Source organism: Podarcis pityusensis (assembly GCF_964106645.2).
Source record: "Podarcis pityusensis genome assembly, chromosome: 8".
Taxonomy (NCBI): Eukaryota; Metazoa; Chordata; class Lepidosauria; order Squamata; family Lacertidae; genus Podarcis; species Podarcis pityusensis.
This window is the reverse complement of record NC_138033.1, coordinates 37,337,196-37,361,814: the sequence shown is the minus strand read 5'-3', so window position 1 is coordinate 37,361,814 and position 24,619 is coordinate 37,337,196. Positions and strand designations below refer to the sequence as shown.

Here is a 24,619-nt window from a genome sequence, read left to right as displayed (position 1 = left end):
CATTGCTTCATTTAGTGTCCTAGCACTTAGTCTACAAATAAGAACTTTTAAAAATGCTATGTTGCCTGCAGTGGTTGTGCCTCAGGAGGATTGTTAGTGGCAAAAGATCTCTGCGCATTATGCTACACAGCCTGCTGCCCTCAAGATGTTTTGGACTACAATTCCCATCAGCCCCAGCATAATATGACCATTCTGCTAAACCATCTTGTTGATGGTGGTGGGGAAAACAGGCTGTTCAGCTGCAGGTCAAACACCCCTGCTCTGTCCCTTTGTCTGCTAGCTGATTTGAAAGTGCTGCCTCCATAGGAATGATGGGAGTTGTAGTCCAAAACCTTTGGAGGACACATGGCTAGAGAAGGTCTAGTTGCTATAAGTATGCTAGTCAGTAGTTTACAATCATGCCACAAAGGACCAATGATTGTGCACAAACGCATTCCACGAAGAACAGGAATCAATTTTGGGACAGAATCACAACTGCCCATCTGAAATACACATCATAACCAGTGCCGAGTGCTTCCCTGCAGAAGAAGCAAAACCTCAAGGATCCACACTGCATTTGGCAAATTGGGTAGCAATTAAGTGCCTAATTTTGTGCTATAAATTGATTGACTGGAAATCAATGCACCTTTTTGCTGTGGCTGCAATCTTTTAAGCAAGCCAGTGGCCTTGGAGAAGTGCTCTTGGAATGATCCTGTTGAGGCTTTCATGTAAATTATATTCTGTTGGAATCAGGTGAACCATTTTTCCGGAACGCATCAAAGCTGGCTGGTGTGGACTTTTTTGCTTCTATAAAGAAAAGTATTTGGGTTGCAGTGTGGAGAGGATCATCTGACAGGCAGGCACAGCAACAGAACATTTTCTACAAGGCCAGTTCCACTCAGCCCGTCTGATGGGAAGTGTTGGGGCAGGACATGCAATTTGCGGATATAGTCAAAGCCCCTGGGCATGCTCTTAATGAGCTTTGTTCCAAAGAGCTACTGTTCCCACAGCAGCAACAGGAGGAAGGGAAGGAGGTGCTGTTATCAAATAGCCCATGATCTCACATCCTCTTCTTCAGATGGTCAGAGTTCACTGCACAACAGAAGCAGCGTTTCAGGAGGCAGAATCAATAATGAACGTATCTTATCAGCCTCCTAATGGGGTCAGGCTCATGGCTCAGTGCCTTCCTGGATGGAAAGAAAAATCTAATTTGCTTGGCAGTTTCAGGAAGGCAGAAGCAGCAGCTGTGATGCAGAGCAACAAGCAGGCTTTAATTCTGATGTCTCCGAAGCAAAGCTTGATGGGCAGAGAAGCCATAACTGAAGGTGGAGGGGGCAGGGTAGGGTGCCAAAGATCAGCCGCTGCTCAGCCCAGCTGTGCAATCTGGACTGTCCCAAGTTTCTGTGCACTGTGCTGAGAGGTCCTCTTTCTGAGCACAGCCAACAGGAATTGGGCTTCAGGAGAATGTGGTCAGCAAATCTTGCAGTTCTCAAGTCACTTCTGTAAAGTGCTACATGTGCTGACATTGTGTAGCAGCAGTAGCAGCAGACCCCCCAAGTGTCCCTATTTTCCAGGGACGTCCCTAATTTAGAGAAGCCGTCTCAGTTTCTTATTTGATCCCAGAATGTCCCACTTTTCCTTAGGATGTCCCTATTTCCACTGGAGAAATGTTGAAGGGTATGAAGTTATCTGACCCTTGAGCCCCTTGTTGTTGTTTTTTTAATAAAATATTTATTAAAGTTTAAACATTACAAAAAAGAAAAGAAAAGAAAAACAAGAGAGAAATATACAAAACATCAACAATACCAAAAGAAGAAAAGAAAAGAAAAGAAAAACATTTTAAAAAAACCCAAAAGAGAACAAACAAACATACAAAAGACCCCCATATTTTCATATCCTTATCTTTCATTAGCTTATTTCCTCGACTTCCTCACACCTCCTTTTTTGTATTCTAGTTCAATTAAATATTCTAGCAAGTCCTTTCCCTCTTTCACAAATTTAGTTCCATGATTTAATTTGACGAAATTTTAAACTTAAATTTACATCTTTACCCAATGTCAGCTATTCATACTTAATTCTTTATAATATTTCTACTAAAGTCATATAACTTCTTTCCAGCATCTTTCTAACATTCATAAATTTTAGAATATTTCTGTAAATAAGCTTTAAATTTTTTCCAATCTTCTTCCACTGACTCTTCTCCCTGGTCTCGGATTCTGCCAGTCATTTCCGCCAATTCCATGTAATCCATCAGCTTCATCTGCCATTCTTCCCTGGTAGGTAGGTCTTGTGTCTTCCAGTGCTTTGCGATGAGTATTCTTGCTGCTGTTGTAGCATACATGAAAAAAACTCTATCCTTCTTTGGCACCAATTGGCCCACCATGCCCAGAAGAAAGGCCTCTGGTTTCTTTAAGAAGGTATATTTAAATACCTTTTTCATTTCATTATAGATCATCTCCCAGAATGCCTTAATCTTTGGGCATGTCCACCAAAGGTGAAAGAAAGTGCCTTCAGTTTCATTGCATTTCCAACATTTATTATCGGGCAAATGATAGATTTTTGCAAGCTTGACTGGTGTTATGTACCACCTGTAAATCATTTTCATTAAATTCTCTTTTAATGCATTACATGCCGTAAACTTGATACCAGTGGTCCATAACTGTTCCCAGTCAGCCATCATAATGTTATGTCCAACATCCTGTGCCCATTTAATCATAGCAGATTTCACCATTTCATCCTGAGTATTCCATTTCAGTAGCAAGTTATACATTCTTGACAAATTCTTAACTTTAGGGTCTAACAATTCTGTTTCCAACTTTGATTTTTCCACTTGAAAACCTAATTTTTTGTCCTGATTGTATGCCTCCATTATTTGGTAATAATGGAGCCAATCTCGCACTCTGTTTTTTAATTTTTCAAAGCTCTGTAATTTTAATCTGTCATCCTCTTGTTCCAAAATTTCCCAATACTTCGGCCATTTGGCCTCCATATTGAGTTTTTTCTGAGCCTTTGCCTCCATAGGTGACAGCCATCTTGGGGTTTTATTTTCTAACAAATCCTTATATCTTATCCAGACATTAAACAATGCTTTCCTTACAATATGGTTTTTGAACGCTTTGTGTGCTTTGACCTTATCATACCACAAATATGCATGCCAACCAAATACATTATTAAAACCTTCCAAATCCAAAACGTCTGTATTTTCAAGAAGCATCCATTCTCTCAGCCAGCAAAAAGCGGCTGATTCATAATAAAGTTTTAAGTCTGGCAGGGCAAATCCACCTCTTTCTTTAGCATCAGTTAAAATCTTAAATTTTACTGACCCTTGAGCCCCTTGAAGGCAGTCCTCTGTAGTGAAGTTTTTAAAAAAATGTTTTATTAAGTTTTTATATATGTTGGAAGCTGCCCAGTGGCTGGGGCAGCCCAGTAAGATGTGTGGGGTATAAACAGTAAAATTATCATTATGGAATGGGACGTCCCTATTTTCATTGAAGAAATGTTGGATGATATTATTATTATTAATAATAATAATAATAATAAAAAATAACATTCACCTATAATAAAAGTGAGCCCTGTCTGTGCTTTAGATGATCTTACTCTGTTTTATTATATTTTTTGCTTAATGTTTATGTTCACAAAGGTGGCGCTGTGGTCTAAACCACTGAGCCTAGGACTTGCCAATCAGAAGTTCAGCGGTTCAAATCCCCGCGACGGGGTGAGCTCCTGTTGCTCGATCCCTGCTCCTGCCAACCTAGCAGTTCGAAAGCACGTCAAGTGCAAGTAGATAAATAGGTACCGCTCCGACGGGAAGGTAAACAGCATTTTCGGGCGCTGCTCTGGTTCGCTAGAAGCGGCTTAGTCATGCTGGTCAGATAACTTGGAAGCTGTCTGCAGACATACGCCGGCTCCCTTGGCCTGTAAAGCGAGATGAGCGCCGCAACCCCAGAGCATAGCTGTCAACCTTCAGATTTGAAAATAAGGGATTAGCAGCCTTGAAAATAAGGGATCAGCAGCCTCACCTGTCCCGGGGACAGTCTAGGGGATACCTAAGAATCCGGGATAGCAGTGGGAAGCAGTGGGAAATGGCGCTGGAATAAGGGAATTTCCCGCAAAAAAAGGGAAGGTTGACAGCTATGCCCCAGAGTCGTCTGCGACTGGCCTTAACGGTCAGGGGTCCCTTTACCTTTACTTATGTTTACAGCTATAGTTGTTCTGAAAGGAGCAGCATCCCATGAAGTTCCTCATTCCAAGTATGTTTTCCGCAACCTTACAATCCAATTCTTCACATTTTTTTCAAGTTTCTCATCAGAGTCCTGTTAAGCACTCAACCCTTTCCTGATGGCTGAAAAGTTCCAGAGGCAACACTTCAGGGCTTCCTTTCCTTTACATGCAAAGCCCTGGTTGTATCTTTGATATTTGCTTTATTTATAGCTATGCAAACAGAGCTTACTGGAAGCAGATCAACACCAGGTTAGCCAATCCACTCGCCCTGCGTCAGAGATCTGCACCGAAAGCTTGACCTTCAGGCTTCAGCCAACTCCCAGCTCCAAACGCTTTCTTGGTCTCACTCTCCTAACTGGCTCCAAAGCAGAGTTTCTCTGCCCTGTTCCTCTTGGAGAGGCAGGCACGTTACAGGCCACAATCCAGTGCTGGAGAGGAATTCCCAACTATCCTGGGCTTGGTTATACCTCTGACCAAGATGGACAAACTCAGAAGACCGCTTTGAGGGTATTTACAACATTGCCTATGCTTATTTATTTGCCTCTTCGTTTTCCAGTTCCTTTCATCCTTACAATTGGCTAAAACATTCCCGCCCTCTCCAGCTACAAAGTATATCAGAACCTAATGAACAAAGACAGACAACCAATGTTAAATCCTCATTGCAATCAGGCTGTAAATGATATAGTAGTAGTAGTAGTAATAAAATTATTATTATTATTATTATTATTAATAATAATAATAATATAGCTTCTTTTAGCCAAATGTTCTAAAAGGCTTTGGGTATTGGCTTTTTGTTAGCCAATATATTTTAAAATGCTATATACGGCCACCAGTGCACAAAAAAGTGTCCCTTTAACCCTTGGTTATGTGAATCTTTTGCAACAGCTTTTCGGCCAGTGCTTTTTCCCAAATTTTGTTGTGCCATTTTGGAATACTCAGGCCCTTTAACATATTCCCTAAACCAGCAGATCCCTGCAGGTATCAGAAGAATTTTAATAAAGAAGTTATTTTAATAAAGGTTACAACTCCTGTAACGATGTTGAGCAATACTAACTCTGGAGTTTCAACAACAACACCCCCTCGCCCCCAATAAAATTTGATAGTTCTTTGAAAATGAAACCCTAGCATTGTAAAGAAACTCTCAGCCTCTCCAACATGGTATTGTCCTTAGATGCATTAATGCATGGGATTCTCAGAGCAAGATACCGTATTTGCAAGCTTTTCAATATCATTTCTCTGTACTTTGAGGTTAATTTATGGGAGAAGTTGTGCCCTTCTGCAGTGTCTGTTAATTTGGGGGTTCATACCTGCCTCTCTCCACCTTTAGCCACCACTTTTCTGTCAGCACATTTGGGGAATTTTCAGCTCAGAGCAACTGAAAGCCATTACCCAAGAGTCATCAGCATTCATCTTGAGGTCTGCTGTTGATGCTAAGTCAGGAGTGACAGTGAAGGACATCTGATTTCACATTGATGTTGTGGGTGGAATGCAAAGATTTGTACCATCTGTGTACATTTGCTCTTGCAACAAGCTTACTCTGAAACCTCCTTTAGTAGGTGAGATATGTCAGACCGCCAACATTTTCAGCTTATAAAGTTTCGTATGGGTTTTAATTTTTGTATTTATTGCAAATCACACTGAGTTTATTTCCTGAAAAAAGTGAATAATAAAAGCAGTAAATAATAATAATAATAATAATAATAATAATAATAATAATAATAATTTTTATTTAGGTTGTCCTTTCATTAAAATCACTATTGATTATTTTCATGGGCTTCTTGCATCTTGAGTCCTTTCTGCTAATTAAAAGTTATATAAGCACCCTGTTTTGAAACTATGTAAGTTGAAGCGTTTGTTTAGGACAGAGATGTGGCCCTCCAGATTTTGTTGGACTAGGACTATGTGTTATGAATTGACACATTAAAAGAAGGATTTACAGGCCAATTTTAGAGCCAACAAACCATCGAAAAAGAAACAAAAGCATTGGATTTGCTCTAGTTACAGTGTATTCTCCAATGTTTGGAAGGAAGTTTTAGTTGATGACATCATGATGGGCTTTGCACCCCACAAGAGCTGCCCAAGGGGTTTTCAAGACCACCTGCTGTTGGCTAGTGTGTCAAGCAGGGTGCAGGACTCGATGGGCCTTTGATCTGATCCAGCTGCAGGGCTCTTCTTACAGTCTTAAATAGAAAGTAGGGACCGAAAGTGGGGGAGCACATTACAAACATGACTGAGCACAGAATCATGTGGGTTTGTTCTTGCTAAGCTTCCAACATTCTTCCATCGTCATGGGAAAGTAAGAGAAACTTGTGGTTTTTCACTGGAGATTTCCACTTGCATCTTAAATTAATTGTTCTGCCAATTCAGAAAGAGCCATTTGGCTTTCGGGCAATGCATTTGTTAATGATTTCACTGCCTTTTTCATTAGCTACTTTTGCATTAGCAGCTGGAGGCATTTGTCCTTACAGCTTCCAGAATTATTTTCTTAACAGTAAGAAAGAGGATGTGGCTTATAGGAGAGCCCTTTGTTAGAATCATGATCCCCAAAATTGCAGGCAATAAGCTTCAGACAGCAGCGCTAGGTAGAAGCACCTTGTTTAGCAGAACATGTTTCACCCATAAGCCGTCTTCCTCACAGGCAAAAGCTTTCCTTGTGATTTATGCTGGTATACCCAGTTAAAACAGCTTATTCAAGTTTCCAGAGATTCTGTCTTCATGTGGTAAATTGCACGTGCAAATACAAGATTGCAGCCTGACTCTTTGGCTTCCTGTCTCTCGCACGCTCAGTATGACATCGAGGGTCATGATATTGTCTCATGTCTCTTGAAATCAGAGGCAGGGCTTTTAAGGAGAATTTTGAGCAGCACAGCAGTAGAGTGATTGCAGTGTTTGTGCCTCACACATGCCACAACAACACACCTGTGCATTTTGCATGTGTGTGCACAACATACTCTTTCTCAGAGCCACTGTTTATGACATACAGAAGACATCACTCAACAGCAGAACTGGGATTTGACAGCACTAATGCAGAAGTGTCTTGTGTTCAAGCTGTACACAGCAGGTGTCATGAACTCTAAGGAAACTTCATTTGGAGTCAAGGCTATAAGAAGAATGAAGAGCAAGAGAATGGACAATCCAGATGAACACACAGAGAGAGAGAGAGAGAGAGAGAGAGAGAGAGAGAGAGAGAGAGAGAGAGTACTCAGCATCCCTGTTTATATATATTTTGGCATCACCACCCTCACTGTATCATGGACAACTTCACACAACTTATCAGGAAAGCAGTCCCCATGCAGAATTATTTCATGAATATTGGAAACATTGGTGAACACACTGTGGAAAGTCCACTGCTGGATCAAACACTGTGGAAAGTCTATTGCTGGACCAAACACTTTGGAGGCCCCTAGGCAGTCAAAATCTCCCTTGCAAATTATTTCCTAAGAAAGCTTGATTATAATTTTCTTTTCAAGATCAAATCAATATTATTTTGAACTGGTGTTGCAGGGCCCCTCAGCCGGTGTCCACTCTGCTTATTTGGTAATCTGGCACTGGAAAAGTAGCAGTGTAATCTGTGGGGAATGTCTTTGGCATGGGGAGGAAAAGGAGGACTGCTTGATCAGGGTCCCAGGGAATACTGGAAGACACACATCTCACATTATCCTCCATCACTTCCTTTTTTTGTCAGCTAACATTATACGTGTTTTGTAGAGCTCAGATTTTGAACTGCACAAATGTTTCCCTTTCTAACTGTGCCTGGCCCTGGATCTGCCTGCTTTGGGTCTGGCTGGTGGACACAGCAGCTTCCGAGTCATTCCTCCTAAACCCATCCTAAACTCTGCTTGAAGGGCAGAGCCTAAGGTTTACAACATAACCTGTCCTCCTGCTCCTCCTAAGCTACCCTGCTTCCCACCAGTTCTGTGTTAAAGCAAAACTGAACTGCCAGCCCAGTTAGCTTTTGCATAGAATTGTTTCGAGGGTGGGTGGCTAAGTGGGCTCTTGCCCTTACATGCTCAGTAGCCATTTGCTCCCATCCAAGCTAACACTGCTCAGTGGTTGCTGAACTCCTTGCAACTTCCCTACTGATACTGTCAAGCGTTTGGCTTCACACCCACCCGCCCAATTCAGCTCTGCTCCAGATATAGCTTGGGGTGATGATGATGATGATGATGATGCCATAGCAGAAGCACCAGGAGCGTCCCAGTCTTCCTAGCTGCTTCCTGAAGTCACGTCTCAAGTGGACACAGCTGCACCGCTGCTAGGCCAGGAAGCCAGGGCAGGAGCCAAGCGTCTGCGACTGAAGCTCATTTCTCCTGACCTCTGGGTTAATGAATGCACACAGAAGCAACAGAGGGAACCCTGTTCTCGAGGTGGACAAAGAGGAGCGGCCACTGGCAGCTGCTGGGGTAGTGTTTATTATGCAGCAACTGAACACAAGTGGTAGAGGCGGCACGTATAAAACTTGTCGGCAGAAGACAGGAGCCAACCAGGGTGTGGTGTGTGCACAGCACAGAGGAGCAAGGTGCAACCTGGCACCTGTTGCCTTAGTGGCTTTTGTGTGTGCGGAGCAAAAGCCACCAGCGAGAGCCATCAGGGATTGCTACCTAAGAGGACCCAAAACCAAGGCCTTCTCTACAGCAGGAAGATACAGACCAAAGTGCCCCTGGTCTATGTGTGTGGAAGAACCTGCTGCCTTTTCAACAAGGAAGTGCATGTAGGGCAAGCATACTTTGTTATTTTTATTATTAGATTTATTGCTACCCCTTCACCAGCAGGTCCCAGGGCAGGTGATTTAAAATTGAAACCAGCTAAAACAGATTACAGTCCCAGGAATAGTGTGGTTCCCCAAAAGACCTATCTCAGGCACCAGAGCCCAGACATCCACCCCATTCTTAGCCATCAGCATCACTGGTGGCTTTGCAGGAGACACACAAGGTGGGTGTGGAAGAGAATATTCCCTTTGGCATTATAATCTCCACAAAATGATTAACGCACAACAGATACCTAACTAAAATGGCAATTCTGGGAACAAAATGGGAAAACCCAGAGCTACAGGCAGACATTATCCTATCGAAAACACAACTTTTAAAAAGAAATAGACGCCACAGAAAATTGCTGAAAGCGCACTTGGAGGCAAAATGAGTTCCACGCTTCAAAACCTAAAGGTCAGCACAATGTTGTGGTTTATTGGCAAGCTGTGAATGTTTTATTTTTTTTGGTAGTTCTGAGCACTGAAAATTAATTGGCTTTTCAGTCTTTGCACTTAGGAGATGCACCAATATATTCGGCCCATCGAAGGCACGCTCCGAGAACAGCAGGCTGGCCCTCATCCCCACAGCAAAGCTGGGGTTTCATTTTCTCTTGCTGTTTTAAAGTTTCAGGGTTCAACCGTGTCTGAAGTTCTACTTGTGACCTGGTGCCCCCCTTTTCTTCTTCTTCTTCTTCTTTTTTTTACATGACTCTGCTTTGCTCCCATCAATGTAAAAGCAGGAGACAGCTTGTTGTGGTTTTAGAATGGAGGGGGAAGAGAAAGTCGATTTGGATGAAGGGCAGGGCTGGGGGTGACTGCTTGGGTTCAGGCCACAACCCCCACCCCACTACCACAGAGATGTCAACACTCACAGCAGCAAGTTTTACACCAGTGTATGCACAAAATTAGGCTCATTTTGCCAAGTCAGTCAACCTAGATATTGGATGACTTCTGCAACAACAATAGAGGAAGAGGGAAGAGTTGGGGCCAGGACCCCAAGTGAGGATCAGGAGGAAAGAAGCAGATGCTGCCAGGCCAGGCCTGAACACGAGAACCTGGGTGCTCTAAAGAAAGGCAAAATGGTGTGTCTTTTAAACAACAACTATTTGATGTGTTCTGGAGCTCACTTTTCTGGAAATAACATATTCAGGACAAATTGAGCTAGGCTTGAGCAAGGGGCTGAAGAGGGTCTCTCCAAGTAGGGGTGGTTTTGCTTTCTTCATGCAGACAGCCAGGTTTATATGTGGACTCCCACCCACCCACAAAAAACCCCCAAAAATTATGTGCAATTGCTTACGCTGCATCATTAATTCTGCTTCCAAAGCGCCAGGTTTTCAAAAATACATGTAATTATTATTAAAGAGAGAAATAGTGTAGAGATAAGAGGCTAAAAAGCCTATAGGAGGGCAGTGGGCAGGAACAGGGCCTGTGGGGCAACTCCTTGGCATGGGGGTTTCCCTTTTCAGAATCAAGGAGATTGTGTTCCTGTCATTGTAGAGAAGACTGAGGAGGGCAATCATGTTTTAAATACAAATGAGAAAGGGAGGGGGGATGAGAGAGGATTCTCAGTCTGCTCAGCTTCAGAGATTCAGAGAACAGGAAGACAAGCCACAATATGGTGCTAATTTCAAGCATAAAAATATTAATATCTGTAAAGCTGAGAGGAAAACACCTAGAGAAGCCTCAGAAAGGGAAAAGAGCCATTAAATTAGATCTCCAGTGATTAGGGAAGGGGTAGGAGGTTCTTTGCTCTTTGGTCCTCATTACCATTGACAGAAGCAGAATAAATGATCGTACAAGCAGGCCCGCTTAATTTGTATAACATGTACAGGTTACAGAATCCTTCCTATTTACAGTCCAAAGAAATACACCCCAAAATGCTATGTGAAGGCACTTGGAAGTCACAGAAATCTATGTAAATCAATGCAACTTTGCTTCTTTTGCCTGTTGCGACGCAAGGCGGTTGGTAGTTGGAGGCAGAAACTCTGAGGCAAGAGAGTGGCCAAAGAGGAAGGGGGGCAGGCTCCCCCTCAAACATTGGGGCTGCTTGGAAGTGCATCTTGAGAGACCAAGGGAACTATAGCTGTGTTGCAAGGAGTGGTTGCAGAGTCTCTTTGGAAAGAACAAAACCTGTTAGGACAGCAGCCCTAGTGCCCAACTGATCTCAACATAAATCTCTCATGGCCTTGAGCCGAGTTCTGCAACCCTGCATAGGTTTAGTAAGGCCATCCTCCTTGCACCTCCCACTTTCAGGAAAATGCACACTTGCGCAATTTCTGTGGCCAATTTTTCAGGTGAACTGCCTGTGCAAATGTCTCATGCACTCAGTTCACGCAAGGTGAGTGTACATCTCCACCTTCCTTGGGAGAGAGGATATATTCCATGGACAAACTGGTCCTCAGCCTTCCAAAGCCCAGGGGTTATCCTTACACCAGCTCAGGTCCCTCCTCTGAGGAGCTGAATCATCGCCTACTCCAAAGTGATACAGGGGGGCCTCAGAAATCAAGCCACGTGGTCACTCCTCATTCACAGTTACAGCACAACACCCCCAACAGCCTCCAAGGCAGCCCAGGAACCCAAACCCTAGGGCTATGTCTGCATCAAGGCTATTCCACCCAGCAGAGTCTGCTTCCAAGATATGCAGCAAAGACCAGGGCAATGGGAACAAAGAGAAGTAGGAAATGCGGGGGGAGAGGTAGGTAAGGAGCAGTAGTCACATAGTGGGAAGGAGACAGTCACACAGACATGCACACACACAGGGCACCCAAACAGTCCCTTCTCCAAATATTCCTGCGCAATCTCCTCACAGCAGTAGTAGCTCTGGCAATTACAGTAGAAAAGTTTCCCACGTTTTGCTCTGCAAATGAAGAGGCAGGGTGGGACGGGAAGCACCTTTGAAAATAAAAGTCAAGGTTTTCAGGATGTCGGTTACTGAGCCCAAGGGAGAACACATCTGCAACTATCCATGGGCACACCAACCTGTCCAGGGCAGCCCATTGGCTGGGGATGGGGGAGGACTCAGCAACTTGCCCTGGCAGGCAATGAAGTGTCTCTCCCACCCCCAAGGGGGCGGGGGGCATCAGGTCACAGTTTCTGGAGTACATGCACAGCAGGGGTGGCACAGACACAAATTGGGGAAGCAGGGCCCCCTCCTTCAGACCTGCAAACAGGCCTGGACTGCCATGCGTGTATTAGGTAGACGAGGGGGGACGAGACCCACAGGTTAAGAGAAGGCCACATGCCGCACCCTTTCCAAAGGGCTGTCCATCACTCGGGCAGGCCAATCAAACAGGGGAGGTCAGTCACACACCCTCCACCTGCCCATGCCTGGGGGGAGGCGGGGTATCCAAGGCTGAGGCACAAAGGTAGGGATGGGGGACCTTCCTGTGAAAAGACTCTGCTGGGAGCCGTGGTCCAGACGAGCCCAGAGACTTCAAGAGCTTCTCCTCCAGAGATGCCCGGGGGAAGACAAGGCAGTTTCCCCACCTGTCCTATGCTCCAAAGCTCTTGATGGAGCTTGGAGGTGGTGTGGAAGCAGTAGCAGCAGCAGTAGCAGCAGCCAGGTCAGCTGTGGCTTCAGACCCAGTCCTGCAGGGAGCGCTTGCAATAGAGCAGCATGCGTGGGGTGCCCTTCCGCTGCAGCTGCACGATGACGTAGACGAGGCCCAGGATGCAGAGCAGGAGCAGGAGCAGCAGCGTCACCATGATGATGCTCATGGTCAGAGGGTAATCGTTAATGTGCACCACAATGTCCACATCGCTGCCATGGCCAGGACCCTGCTCCCGGCCGCCTCCAACGCCATCACTATAATCGTCCTCCGCTTCGGTTTCCTTGTCCTTCTCTGCAGGGTGAGTGTCCACGGCATTGTCTTCCTCATCCACCACCACCTCCTCTTCCTTGTCCTGTCCTGGGCCATCGGGGTGGGAGGGGGGCTTGCCCACATCGGGCCACCTGCGGCCGGGGTCGGGGTTTGTGGCCACCTCGTCGTGGCATCCCATGAAGTCCCGCAGGATCGACTTGGGGTACCCGGGTTCTGTTTTCAGCCGCTCATTGTCAAACTTCCAGTACATTCTGCCTTTGTAGAAGTAAGTGTAGGCTGGAAAACAGGAGGTGGTAGGCACTGTTAGTTGGGGTCCCTTTCCACGGCTCACAGCTTTTTCACATTCTCTTTTTGCCCAGGCTTTCTGTGACTCTTAAGATCTGCTTTATGTGTTTGCTTTTTCCGAATTCCTGCTTAATCCACTTTTATATTGACTTTATATGTATTTATATTACTCTCTAACCGGTTTTGTTTTTGTGATATATTGTTTATTTTTAGACCATAAAACCACCTAGAGATTTTTGAAATAGTAAGTTGTATATAAAATGCTTTTAAATGAATGAAAGAAAAAATAAATAATGATATTCTGGTGTATTCTTAGCTGCTTGTATCATTAAGCATTGGCTTCCACTGTTATGAATTATTTAAGGCCCTTTGCGAACTAAATCACCGTACCATTCCTCTGACTCTGGATTATCAATAAATGTATTTAACCCTATTGGTCCTAATACAGATTCTTGCAGGACTCTACTGTTCAGTTAGCTCCATGGTGGAAAAAAACATTCATTCATTCCTCATCAGAGCGTTGCTGCTGTGATCATGCTTTACAGTCCACATGGGGGACATAATTCAAGCAGATGGGCCAGTAGCTCTCAAGAACTCCTTGGATCATTTTTAAGGAGCTGGCTTTACATTGACTCAGTTCACACATCACAGTAAACCACAGTTAAATCATGGAGTGCAGGGGGTAGTTAATTCCCACTTAGGGGGCCTGATCTGTGCCCTCTCCCCAAGCAAATTTTTCTAGCTTCCCAAAAACTCCCAGTTTGGGCAATGGCAGCAAAAAGAAATAAAAAGTAATTTGGCTCACCAAGGATAAACCAGAGAGGACCTGTTCTTTTCCTCCTCTCAGGTTACACAAAGAAGAAAGAAGCCACCATCCCTGGCTTCGAACAAGGATCGTGAGTTTTGTTTCACGCCCAACAAACCACAATCTGAAGCCAAGTTTTCTTCTTGGTTAACTGGCCGTGGTTTCTCGGGAGCAGAACAAACCACAATCCCTAATTGAAACAGGATGTGAAGCCGGCGATGGTGTCTCGTTCCCTGCTCTGCGTGAGAGTAAGGAGGAGTGAAAGGCTCCTTCAGAGGCATGACTTACTGGGTGACCTGCAAATAGGGCTATCAACTATCCTCCCGTGGAGTAAGGAAGCAGACTTCAACAAGCTGCATATTGTTGCTACAAGACTGGCATTTCCACATTTGAATGCCAACTTGCTAGTTTTTAGTTTAGCAGGTAGCTCTAAAAAGTTATTTTATTTTAACAACATTTATATACTGCTTGATTGTAAGAAAACCTGGAAACGGTTTACACAAAAAGTTATTTTGCAGATCTCTTTCTTCTCCCCCCTTCCTCACAAAGGGTTTAGATGTGGGTCTCTTTCCAGCATCATCTTCAGCGCAGATGGAAGAACAAGCTTTGCTCTTTCCTGTAACATCTAATGCAAGGATAGCAAATCTGTAAAGGGCACCACAATTCCCATCATCCCTGAACATGCTCACTGGAGCTGATGGGAATTGTAGTCCCCGATGTCCTGTGACCTAATGCCTGCCTTTCTCCTCTCTGGTTTCCTGCTTCCAACAGCACTAACAAAATATTCATTATTAGCATTCATAACTTTAGCAACCTGCTCCTCAAGCTGCTACTTTGCTCACTATACCAAGAGTCCACATTTGTCTTGTCAGGTCAGGGTCCTTTTCTACTTACTGGCATCAGAACTTAAGAAGGCTCCCTTGGGGGCATGAGGGATTCCGGCCCATACGCTGATCTTCCTTGGGTATCCTGGATCCACAGAATGGCTCTCCTCATCAAAGCGCCAGTACCTAGTGTTACAGAATCATAGTGTTGGATCCCTGAGGATCATCTAGTCCAACCCTCCCCCCTCTGCAATGCAGGAATGTGAATCACTGGCCCTTCTTTCACCATTCACACTCCATACTTACTTATCAAACTCTGAGTGCTAGTCTTAATGGGCAGGGGGAAAACATCGTCCCTGAATTGGGGACCTCTTTACAGACCCTGCCCACACCTTTGGTAAATGCCTCAGTCCCTGGGAAGGTTAGGAGGCAAAAATCTCGGGATTCTCCAGCCATCTGAAGATCCTGCCACCAAGTGCTATTACAAAAACTCACCAAGAATGCCTCCCTTGTTCTCTTATAAAGACAACGGTGCTGGGCTGAGAGGTGCTGGAACTGAGTTCTGGCTGGGGAAACAGCCCTGCTGCCGCCTTTCACACGCCAGGTACCCACCTGTCCCCTCTGAAGAAGAAGGTGTGCCCTGTAGGCTCCCACCAGATGGCTGCGTCCATCTTGTCGTAAGGAATGCCCTGTCCATAGCTGGTCAGGGGTTGCGGGTAACCCGCTTCCAAATTTGCCTCACGGAAAAGCCAGTACTGATCCCCTGGAGGAAGGGCAGAAAAGAAAATTAGGCAGAGGCTGGGCCATGAAGCACACAAGAAGCTTGTTTTTCTTGTGGGGAACCCCCCCCCCACCTCCATGCCCAATTCTATGGCATCTATCAAGTCCTGCCTATTTCACCTCAATAATATGTATGGGGCAGGATGGGGTGGGTGGGGCAGGTTGCTGGTTTCTGTGCTGAGTGCAGGCGTCTGTCTGTTTACGCTACTTTTTAATCCTGGTTTCTCACACTTGAGGTGCATATTGTTCAGACCAACCTGATTTCTGTGATTGTCAGTTGTTTCAAACTATTTTTTAATAATGTGCTTTAATGCTGGTAACCTGCCCTGGGACCTTAGGCTGAAGGGTGGGTGATTAATTAAATGAATGATGATAATGGTAATACAGAGGGGGCCAGAACACAACACTCAGCTTCCCCACCCACCCTAAAGAGCACAGGAGGGAGTTTTAAGAACAGCTCTTTGGGCTGAACTCCAGGCCCTGAGGTAAAACACAACACATGGACTTTCTGAGGGGTGCCCATGAAACGCCCACCATCCTTCTGCTGGCCCCACAGCAAGGAGAAGAGAAAGGAGTCTGTCAGGAAAACCCACAGGGGCACTTTGGAGTGGGAAGGAGAGGGAGGGGAAGACACACAGAACATTTCTGCTGTCTCGACAGAAGACTCAGGAGACCCTCTACGGGGCCTTTGCTTTAAACTTCTCTCACCTCTAAAGAAGGCGAACCGCCCGTCTTGCCTCTCATATGCAGCATCGATGTTCCCAGGGAGGCCCCTCCAGAAGTGCCCAATGGGCATGGGGTAGTTGTCCAGCACCCGGTTATGACGAACCCGCCAAAACCAGCGACCCTGGATAAAAAAACACAGGGAGCTGCTTAATACCAAGTCAGGCCCAGTGGCCCATCCAGCTCAGTACTGTCTAAAATGGCTGACGGTGTCCATCCCCAAGGTTTCAGGCACATGGAAATGAGGAGCAGTGAACTTGGAACCTCTGGCATGCGAATCAAGTACTTTCTACAGCCTCCCCCCTGCCCTGGGGAAAGGAAGCTCAGGCCTGCTGATTCTGGTCCTGGGGCATGACACCCACACCCTTCTCCTATTCACAGGTTCGCCCACAGGTAGGTGCCACCCATCATCATGGCAAATGAGGCTCATATCCCACTGCTTGCTGCCCACTTCAAGAGCTCCAGGCCTAGGAGCTCCAGCCCTAGGACAAGAGGAGGGAAAGGGGTCTAGGACACTTCAACAAGTCACAAAATCTGGAATTTGAGGCACAGTTATTCCTGAGCTCCCCTCAACACCCCATTGCACAAGCCAGACTCTCGTCTTGAAGCATTGCTCTGGTAACTGCGGAGAGAAACCATGGAGTCAGGACAGAGGAAGCTACAGGTACCTTGAACACAAACATCTCCCCACGGAGCATCGTCACTGTATCAAAGTCCCCGTCGCAGATGTTTGGGCCGTACTGGTCTGGGTTGCCTGGGCTGGGGGGCTGGTCTGGTTTGCCAGGAGGGGGTGGTCTAGGAGGCTTGGGACCTGGCTTTCTGGGTACCACAGTAGGGAGGGGTTTGGTGGGCTGAGGCTGTCCCCCTGGAGGACCTGAGTTGGTGGGGCAGGAGGAAGAAAAGAGGGAGAGGGTTTTGTTTATTGCAACTTATATCCAGCCCTTCATCTGGTATAGGAGCTGAGCGTGGCAAAAAGCACTAAAATATATAAAAACACAATCAAAACTGTTAAAATATAACAAAATACACAATTCACAGGTAATCTATAACTTGACATGAAGTGAACCCCCAACAGAAGTCACATCAGACAATCAACTAGCTCAGTGTCAGGTCAATTCTCCCCCCAAAAGCCCTGGGGGAATAAACATATTTTTAACTGATGTCAAAAGCTAGCCGAAGATGGCACCAATCACTTCTTAGCAGGAAGGGAATTCCAGAGCCAAGGCCCCATCAAAGAAAAGGCCCAGTCTCAGACCGCTGCCTGGCCCTGCAGAGCTTAATATATCGGCTAATGAATGAAGAAGCTGCCAAACAAACGGGAAGATAACACAGCATCTGTCTATGGCTCAGGCCAATCCTGCAATCTTGTTTACATGCATATGACAGCTGATGGTCAGTCCTTAAACATACAAAGACACACAGACCTTGTTTGCCTGGCACTCACCATAGAGCTGCTGGATGCCACGAAGGTCGTCATCTGGCAGCTGGAAGTTTTCTGTGTCCATCCACTGATAGAAAGGAGCCATGATGGCGCTGGGGTTGTTGGAATGCTCCAGGCCCAAGGAATGCCCCAGCTCATGGACAGCCACCAGGAAGAGGTTGTTCCCTGTTGACAACAGGGAAGGATCGTTCCCCAGCTCCACTCACTTCCGCACTGGACAAGAAACACTTCCCCTCGATTCCACTGCTTATTAGGCTGACGTGGAAGAGGAATCCCAGCCAACCCTACCCATGGCCAACCATTAGGGCAGAGCCCAACTGAGGTTCCTGGTATTCTAGGCCAATGTCAATGTCAGATCCCTTTGCCTATGGCAAGAAGAGCACGCCTTCCTTACATCCTTCTCAGGCCCGAGATTCTTCCTTACCAGACACATCGGCATTCTCAAGGGTCCAGGGCTCATCCAAGTCAAAGTGCGCGTCTCCTCCCATACCAGGACCCGGGAAGTACGCATGCGCCAGAAAGCCCCCGGTGCCATCAAAGGGGGAGCTGTCCCCATGGAATCCGGAGGCAAAGAGCACCATGATGTCTGCTTCCTTCCTCCTCTTGTGCCGGATTTCATCGTATGGGATCTCCTGGAAGATGAGGGGCGTCACTCGTTCCCACACCTGGAAGGCTCGGCGGACGGCATCGTAAGAGTAGTAGAGCCCCAACTTCTCTGTGTAGTTCTGGATGCTGGGAACACAGAAGGACAGGCATTACTGGAAGCGGGTGGGGGAACCATGCAAGGCAAGCCTTCCCCACAGCTGCAACGCCACGTGCCTTTTTAGTCCCAAGGAGCCCTTCAGCAGCAAAGATGCACACCAGCAAAAAGTTACTGAAAGGCAGGTGTAGTGGAAAGGCAAAGACTGGCAGATGAATTCCACAGAGGCTTACAGCAAGAATGAATGGAGAGTGGACTGCCCTGCTCACAGAAGCAACTGGCCCCTGTTTCATATTGTGATTGCTGAGGCTTTGGTGCTCCAGAAAACGCAAGCAGGCAGAGGAGGAGAGGGTGTGTTGAGTGCACATCTGGGCAGGTCACCCTTTTGCTATGAAGGGGCAACTTTGCATTTGATCTCGAGGTCTCACCTGGGTTTTTTTTCCTCCACTGTACCTCAACCCACATGTGGGTTTATATATCGCTGCCGCCACCACCACCTTCGTGCCCAGTGTATGTGGCACAGCTGACGAGGCAGGCCGTTTCCTACAGAGGCTCAGGTCACAAAAAACTGGTCAGCCTTCAATGTCCTAGAGAATCTATAGGGAGAATGCTTTTTTCCCCTTCTGCAGGATCCTGACCCAGCTATTCTAGGCATCTCTGGAAAAGCAGCAGGGACCAAATGAGGGGATTCTCTGTCCACTCACAGCATAATCCATATGAATGCCAGTGCACAATGCAAGGCAAAACTTCCTAGGCTAACTTCAGCTTCCTATTCTTTAGAGATATTGCTAGTCTTTATGGCGGCATAGAAAAGTCAACAAGGGGTGGGGCCTCTGAATTATGCTCCCTCCCCGTCTTCCACTTTCCCCCTCCTAATGCTGCCCATCTTTCCTTTGTTTCTCAAAGCATTGTGAATTCTGTAATTCCAGACTCTGCAATCTAAAGATGATTATCAAGCATATTTCTGCAAAATTGCATCATGCACATTTTAAAGCACAAAGACATTTGCAAAGTCTTCAAGCTTCTGTCAACTCTACAGCCAGTTCCTGCCCTGCACCAAAGGTTCCCTCCCCAAACAGTCCTGCTTCATGCCTCAGCAGCTGTGGAACGTACCTGAAGCTCAGGTGAGCCTGGCTCCACCTCCGCCCAGTCAGTGCATAGCGCTTCCGCCGCATGTTGGCCTTGACTTGAGCCCCAATCTTGTCGGCGACACCGCAGCGGGGCCGCTTCATCCACCTGCAAGCGACAGTCAAGCCTAAGCCCTCATGCACGTACACAGGACACCAAGAGCCAGCACCCATGCCCACTTGCAGATATGAATTTGGGAATTCCCACATTAAAAGCTGAAGGAGGTCGCCCCCATCTCCACTTGCCTTGTTCTTGCAAAGTGCTAAGGTGAGCAACTGGGTGCTTGGAAGGATGGGGAGAGAGAGAGAGAGGAAACTCCCATCTAACAGAAAGATCAGTGGCAAAAGGATGGAGGAAGAGAGGGCTGAGCTGGCAGCAGGAAGAAGCATCCTTCACAACACCCATTGTATCCTCCTGGAGTTTCCCTTGCCTCAGTTCTCCAACAAGGAGAAATCCCTCTTCCCATCACAGGTGACCTGCAGGAGGAAGACCTTCTGAACAGGAAAAAACTTACGCTTTTGTCTCTTCATCCAGAATGCCTGTCACAGGGATGCCATAGAAGCTCTGCATCTCAGAGAGGGCTGAGGAGAGGGTCTGAGCTGAGCGCAGGGTGGACATCTGGCGGTTGGACTGCGGAAGGTAGCCATAGAACTGTAACCAGCCCTGCAAGTGAAGAGGAGCCCTATCATCAGCGTGCAAAAAGCCACACCGCCTGCAACCACACAGCTGGAATATCTCCTTTCTGCTTTAAAACGCCTAAGCCTTTCTTATGTGGGGTATTGTCGAGCACTCCAAAAGTAAAGCAACTTTCAATGTATTTTGAGTCAGACAATTCCTTAAAATAAAATAAAAGAACCCTTCCTGTGTGCCCATGCAAGAGTTAAAACCCGGGACCTCCAGTTTAAGCCCTACTGTCACACTGGCAAACTTTCTACAAATTAATATGTAGCCATTATTAGGTGATGGCTCCCATTTTCAGACTAGAAATTGAAGGGGGAAGGCCCAGCTTCATGAACACATTTCTCAAGCTGGCAACCAAGACTATTCATGAAACAGGAATGGCCTGTAGCCTGCAGGCCAATCTTGGCGCACTAGGCCATTTTCCCCATTAGTGGTGTCAGCTGATGGGCAGGAGGACAGGGTATAATCCTGCCTCATCTAAGAACAGGATTTTGCAGCCTAGGTATCAGGATTTAATCCCCAGTCATCATCTGATGAGCTAGGATTAAAGCCCTTTGTCCTTCTACTTGAAAAGGGTTGGTGGTGGTACCTGTGGAGTTGTGTGGAACTCCCCCATACCCTGCTGACACCCACCCACTGCTCCAAATGACACCTTTGCAAAGGCAAAGCCCATTTCAGACAGCCCCCGCCTCCCCCCTCTGACTACCAGAGCTGCTTCACATAGCCCTTTTGCAAAAGGCAAGACTATTAAGCACCATAATGGCATTGTGTGATTGGCAGGGTGTGGCCCTGCCCACCTGTCCAATTTGGCCCAAGAGGCAGATCCCCACCCCTGGACAGATCAGCTCAGTCTGAGGTGCCCTTATTCCATGTGGGACGTTCCAGCTAGCAACAAATCTTGTGAGTGGGTTGGCTTCTCAGCCAACTGCTGAATAGGACAATTGTCTAGTGAATGAGCAGCTGGTAGTCTTGTTGACCCGTACACTCTGAAGCACAGAATCATAAGCTGGAGGCAGACAACAGATTTTCATCAGGTTGGAAGTGGTGCAGCAGACGCCTTGTTACATGTGGAGGACCCCCATTCCTTGACTTGGTCCCCCGTCATCCCTAGTTAAACTGGGTTTTTAAAATATGCTTTGCTAACAATAATGCAGAATAAATATATTAATAACAACCATACAAAGAAAACAACCAAACAATAACAGAATCCATTTAGTATTAGTCATACATGAGAAGCACGAGAAAAAAACGTAAATTAAGATTAATTCACTTTTTACTAATTACTAATTTTGTAAAGACAAGGCTACAATCTGCCAGCAACAAATGCATGAGAGAAATCTCCAGAATTACAACAAAGCTAAGTAAAAATAAATAAAATATTAAACAAGAGCCAGTGTTTAGCCTGACTATCTTCACAAGGTCTACAAGTCTACAGTGTACAGCACAAAGTTCCCAAGATCCTGGTCACTGATCTCCATTGTCATGCCTTTTAGCTATCACAGGCTCCATAAATTTGCATGTTTCTGCTGGTATATTTGTTTCCTCTGCTCTATAATTTATATATTTAATAAAGTCAAATGAAACTGGGTAGAAGACCCTTTTCTTGACAGCCCTTTGTGCAGATGAACTTTACATACCAAATTTCCACTGTCAGTTTATCTGTGTACTTTCCAAAGTGTGTGATGGTCAGTTGCTGCCATTAGCAAGTAGCACATTATTTTTATAATCCAAATTTTGGCCATCCCAGATGTTCAAAATCACCAGGGTGGGAATTGCTAGTGTTTCTCGGTGAGTAATATATTGGACTTCTTCAACACGTGACTCCTGAAAATTGTCACTTTAGGGCAATTCCACCATTTATTTAATTACATTTATATCCCACCTTCTTCTCCAAGGAGCTCAAGCTGGCGTACATGGTTCTTCCCCAATCTCATTTAATCATCACAACAACCCTGTGTTAGGCTGAGAGGTAAGGTCACCAAGTAACTTCACGTCTGAGTGCGATTTGAACCCTGGACTCTCAGGTCCTAGTCTGACACTCTAACCACTACACCACGGAGAGGGACATCAAGGTGGGAGTATGTGCCCTTTCCTTGTCCAACAAATCAGCAAGTCTGTGAAGATGACCAGGAGATGCAAGGCAATTAAACTGATGTAAGATGCCAGCAAAATATGGTTTTAAGCCAGGCATAGGCAAACTCAGCCCTCCAGATGTTTTGGGACTGCAACTCCCATCATCCCTGACCACTGGTCCTGTTAGCTAGGGATGATGGGAGTTGTAGTCCCAAAATATCTGGAGGGCAGTGTTTGCCTATGCCTGTTTTAAGCATTGTTTCCTTGACCCTGAGCCCAAGAGCCTTGCTATTCCAAGTTTCCCTCAAGCTGCACCGTCCACATCAGTGCCAAGACCAAGATTCTTTCAAACTCTGTGCCTTCCCCATGTCCAGTGACAATAAATTTTTGGAAACTTGCCCTTTTAAGACAATACAGCCACCCCCAACCTGGTGCCCTCCAGATGTTGCTGGACTGACTACAACTCCCATCAGACCCCACCCAACACACCATGCTGATGGGAGCTGCAGGGCACCAGGTTGGCATAGGCAGACTTCACATTTGCCGCCTTGCACCATTCCTTCAAAGTCAGCCTAAATTCTCACTCACGTCTCCATACATTTTGCCTTGCAGGAAATAAACTGCTTCCTTAATACTGAGCCAGCGGCTCTCTAACACACCCAAAGCCTCTTGCAAAGTTCTCTCACCTCTGGTGGGTGGAGGGAGACCTTAGCTTGTATTGCTCTCACAGGCTGTGAAGAGAGCATTTTTAAAAATCCAATTGAATTATTAGAATAGAAATCCGGTCTTGGCACTGATAACATGCAAGTTGTAACTTAGCAAGAGAAGGTTCTGCTGAAAATGCTTCACCACCTCACTAACTGCAAACGCAGACACCACAACTACTTATGGCAGGTGTGTGTGCTGTTGCTGCAGCCTGTGAACACATAGACCACTGGGCTCCCTGATGCACATCTCCTCTGAGACAGGAGGTCCTCCCAGCCACTGATTCAAGGGCATCTGCTGCCAACTGTGCCTGTTTTCAGGGCTGCAGCCCAAAGCTCTTCCCACCCCCTATTTATTTCCCCCTAGGAAGGTGTCTTGGGCTTCCTTGCACTTTCCTGACTATGCTGGGTGGTGCCCACTGCAGGCATTCACCTGTCCTTGCAGCACTAGCCCAGGTCCTGGGGCTGCCAACTTCTGCCACTCATGTCCAAGTGGGTGAGGACAAAACTAACCAGGATGAGAAGTTTGCAATCTTTTGACAAGAACCCCTTTGGTATCCTCTCCCCCCCCCCCCTTTTTGTGAACGGCCATTCTGGAAAGCAGAGGTCGCGTTGAGGTTCCCAGCAGCCTTCATCAACCTGGTGCCCACCAGATATTTTGGATCACAATTTCTATCATCCCCGACCTTTGGCACCAACTTGGCAAAGGTTGTCCGGAAGACCGTGGCAGCCCAGCCACGGTCCTGAGTTTATCTAGAACCCAGGGTTCTCCTCTGCCCTTTACACTGCCCAGGCAGGAGGACTTTGCCAAGAAAGCTCTCTCTAGCCTCCCTCTTCCAGTCTTGGATCAAAGCTCTCCAAAGCTTAAGAGCAAAATAAAAGGTGAACACAGCACCCCTCAACCCCACATAATTTGGGCATAGCTGGGCACCTGTCAGGCCATCAAGCCCGAAGCTGAAAGAGCGCTCCTCTTCCCACAAGTTGCTTGTTCCAAGGCCAGGCTCGCTTTCCCCCTATTTGCGGGCCACGATGGAGTCGCCCTTCCGGGGAGCGGGGCGGGAGCAGCCTGGGGCCCCCACGTGGGCCCTCGGCTGCTTGGGTTTTCCCCGGGCCGGCGCGCTGCGACGTTGCCCCGCCGACTACCTGCGCTCTCCGGACTGGAGCCCGGGGCGCAGGTGGCAGTCTGGGGAGCGCAAGGCAGGGCTGCTGCCGCCGCCGCCACCTCCTGGACGCCTCCCGCGGGCCCAGTTCGCCCCTTCCCCCCGGAGCGCCGCTCTTTTGTTCGGCCGGCGGGGCAGGCGGGAGACCTTGCCCAGGCGGCCTGCCTGGCCAAGGCGCAACAAGAAGCGCAGCAGAGCGGGGGACCTACCTCGGCGTCCACTTCGCCCGGGACCGGCCCCGCCGAGGCCCGCAGCAGCAGCAGAACCCCCAGCAGCAGCAGCGAGGGTTGCGAACAGCCTTCGCCTCCCATACTGGACGCCGCGCCTGCTCCTCTCTCGGTCCACAGCACGAGCCGCCGCCGTCCTCGCCCCGGGCCTAGCCAGGCCCCCTTCGCTACTTGTCGCCCGCCCGCCTCTGCTGTTGCTGCTGCTGCCGCCGCCGCCGCGCCTCGGCCATTGCCTTTGTGTGGCGGGCAGGCGCTCCAGCCTCGGCGCTACGCCCGTCCCGTCTGCTCGCCGCTCCCTTGCCCGGCTGGCTCAGCGGAAT

At 47.1% G+C, this 24,619-nt stretch overlaps 1 protein-coding gene across 1 annotated transcript; it reads right to left on the bottom strand.

The window, feature by feature from the left end:
- Positions 1-9,362: 9,362 nt before the first annotated feature.
- On the bottom strand, positions 9,363-24,576 carry MMP15 (matrix metallopeptidase 15). The gene is made up of 10 exons (XM_081016895.1): positions 24,282-24,576; positions 19,969-20,117; positions 19,440-19,562; positions 18,051-18,358; positions 17,630-17,791; positions 16,854-17,059; positions 16,171-16,309; positions 15,295-15,445; positions 14,753-14,868; positions 9,363-13,044 (listed from the first exon to the last, which is right to left on the bottom strand). Exons 1-10 carry the CDS (start codon positions 24,381-24,383, stop codon positions 12,524-12,526), a joined length of 1,977 nt encoding a protein of 658 aa, XP_080873021.1. The 5' UTR covers positions 24,384-24,576; the 3' UTR covers positions 9,363-12,523.
- Between the last annotated feature and the right edge of the window lie 43 nt (positions 24,577-24,619).

What these genes read in the sequence shown, in the direction of transcription:
- MMP15 (XM_081016895.1), bottom strand. Translation starts at nt 24,383, where the DNA reads ATGGGAGGCGAAGGCTGTTCGCAACCCTCGCTGCTGCTGCTGGGGGTT. An exon ending in CGGGCGAAGTGGACGCCGAG is followed by an intron (nt 20,118 to 24,281) that starts GTAGGTCCCCCG and finishes CTTCACTTGCAG; the next exon opens with GGCTGGTTACAGTTCTATGG. An exon ending in CAGGCTCACCTGAGCTTCAG is followed by an intron (nt 18,359 to 19,439) that starts GTACGTTCCACA and finishes CTGTGTTCCCAG; the next exon opens with CATCCAGAACTACACAGAGA.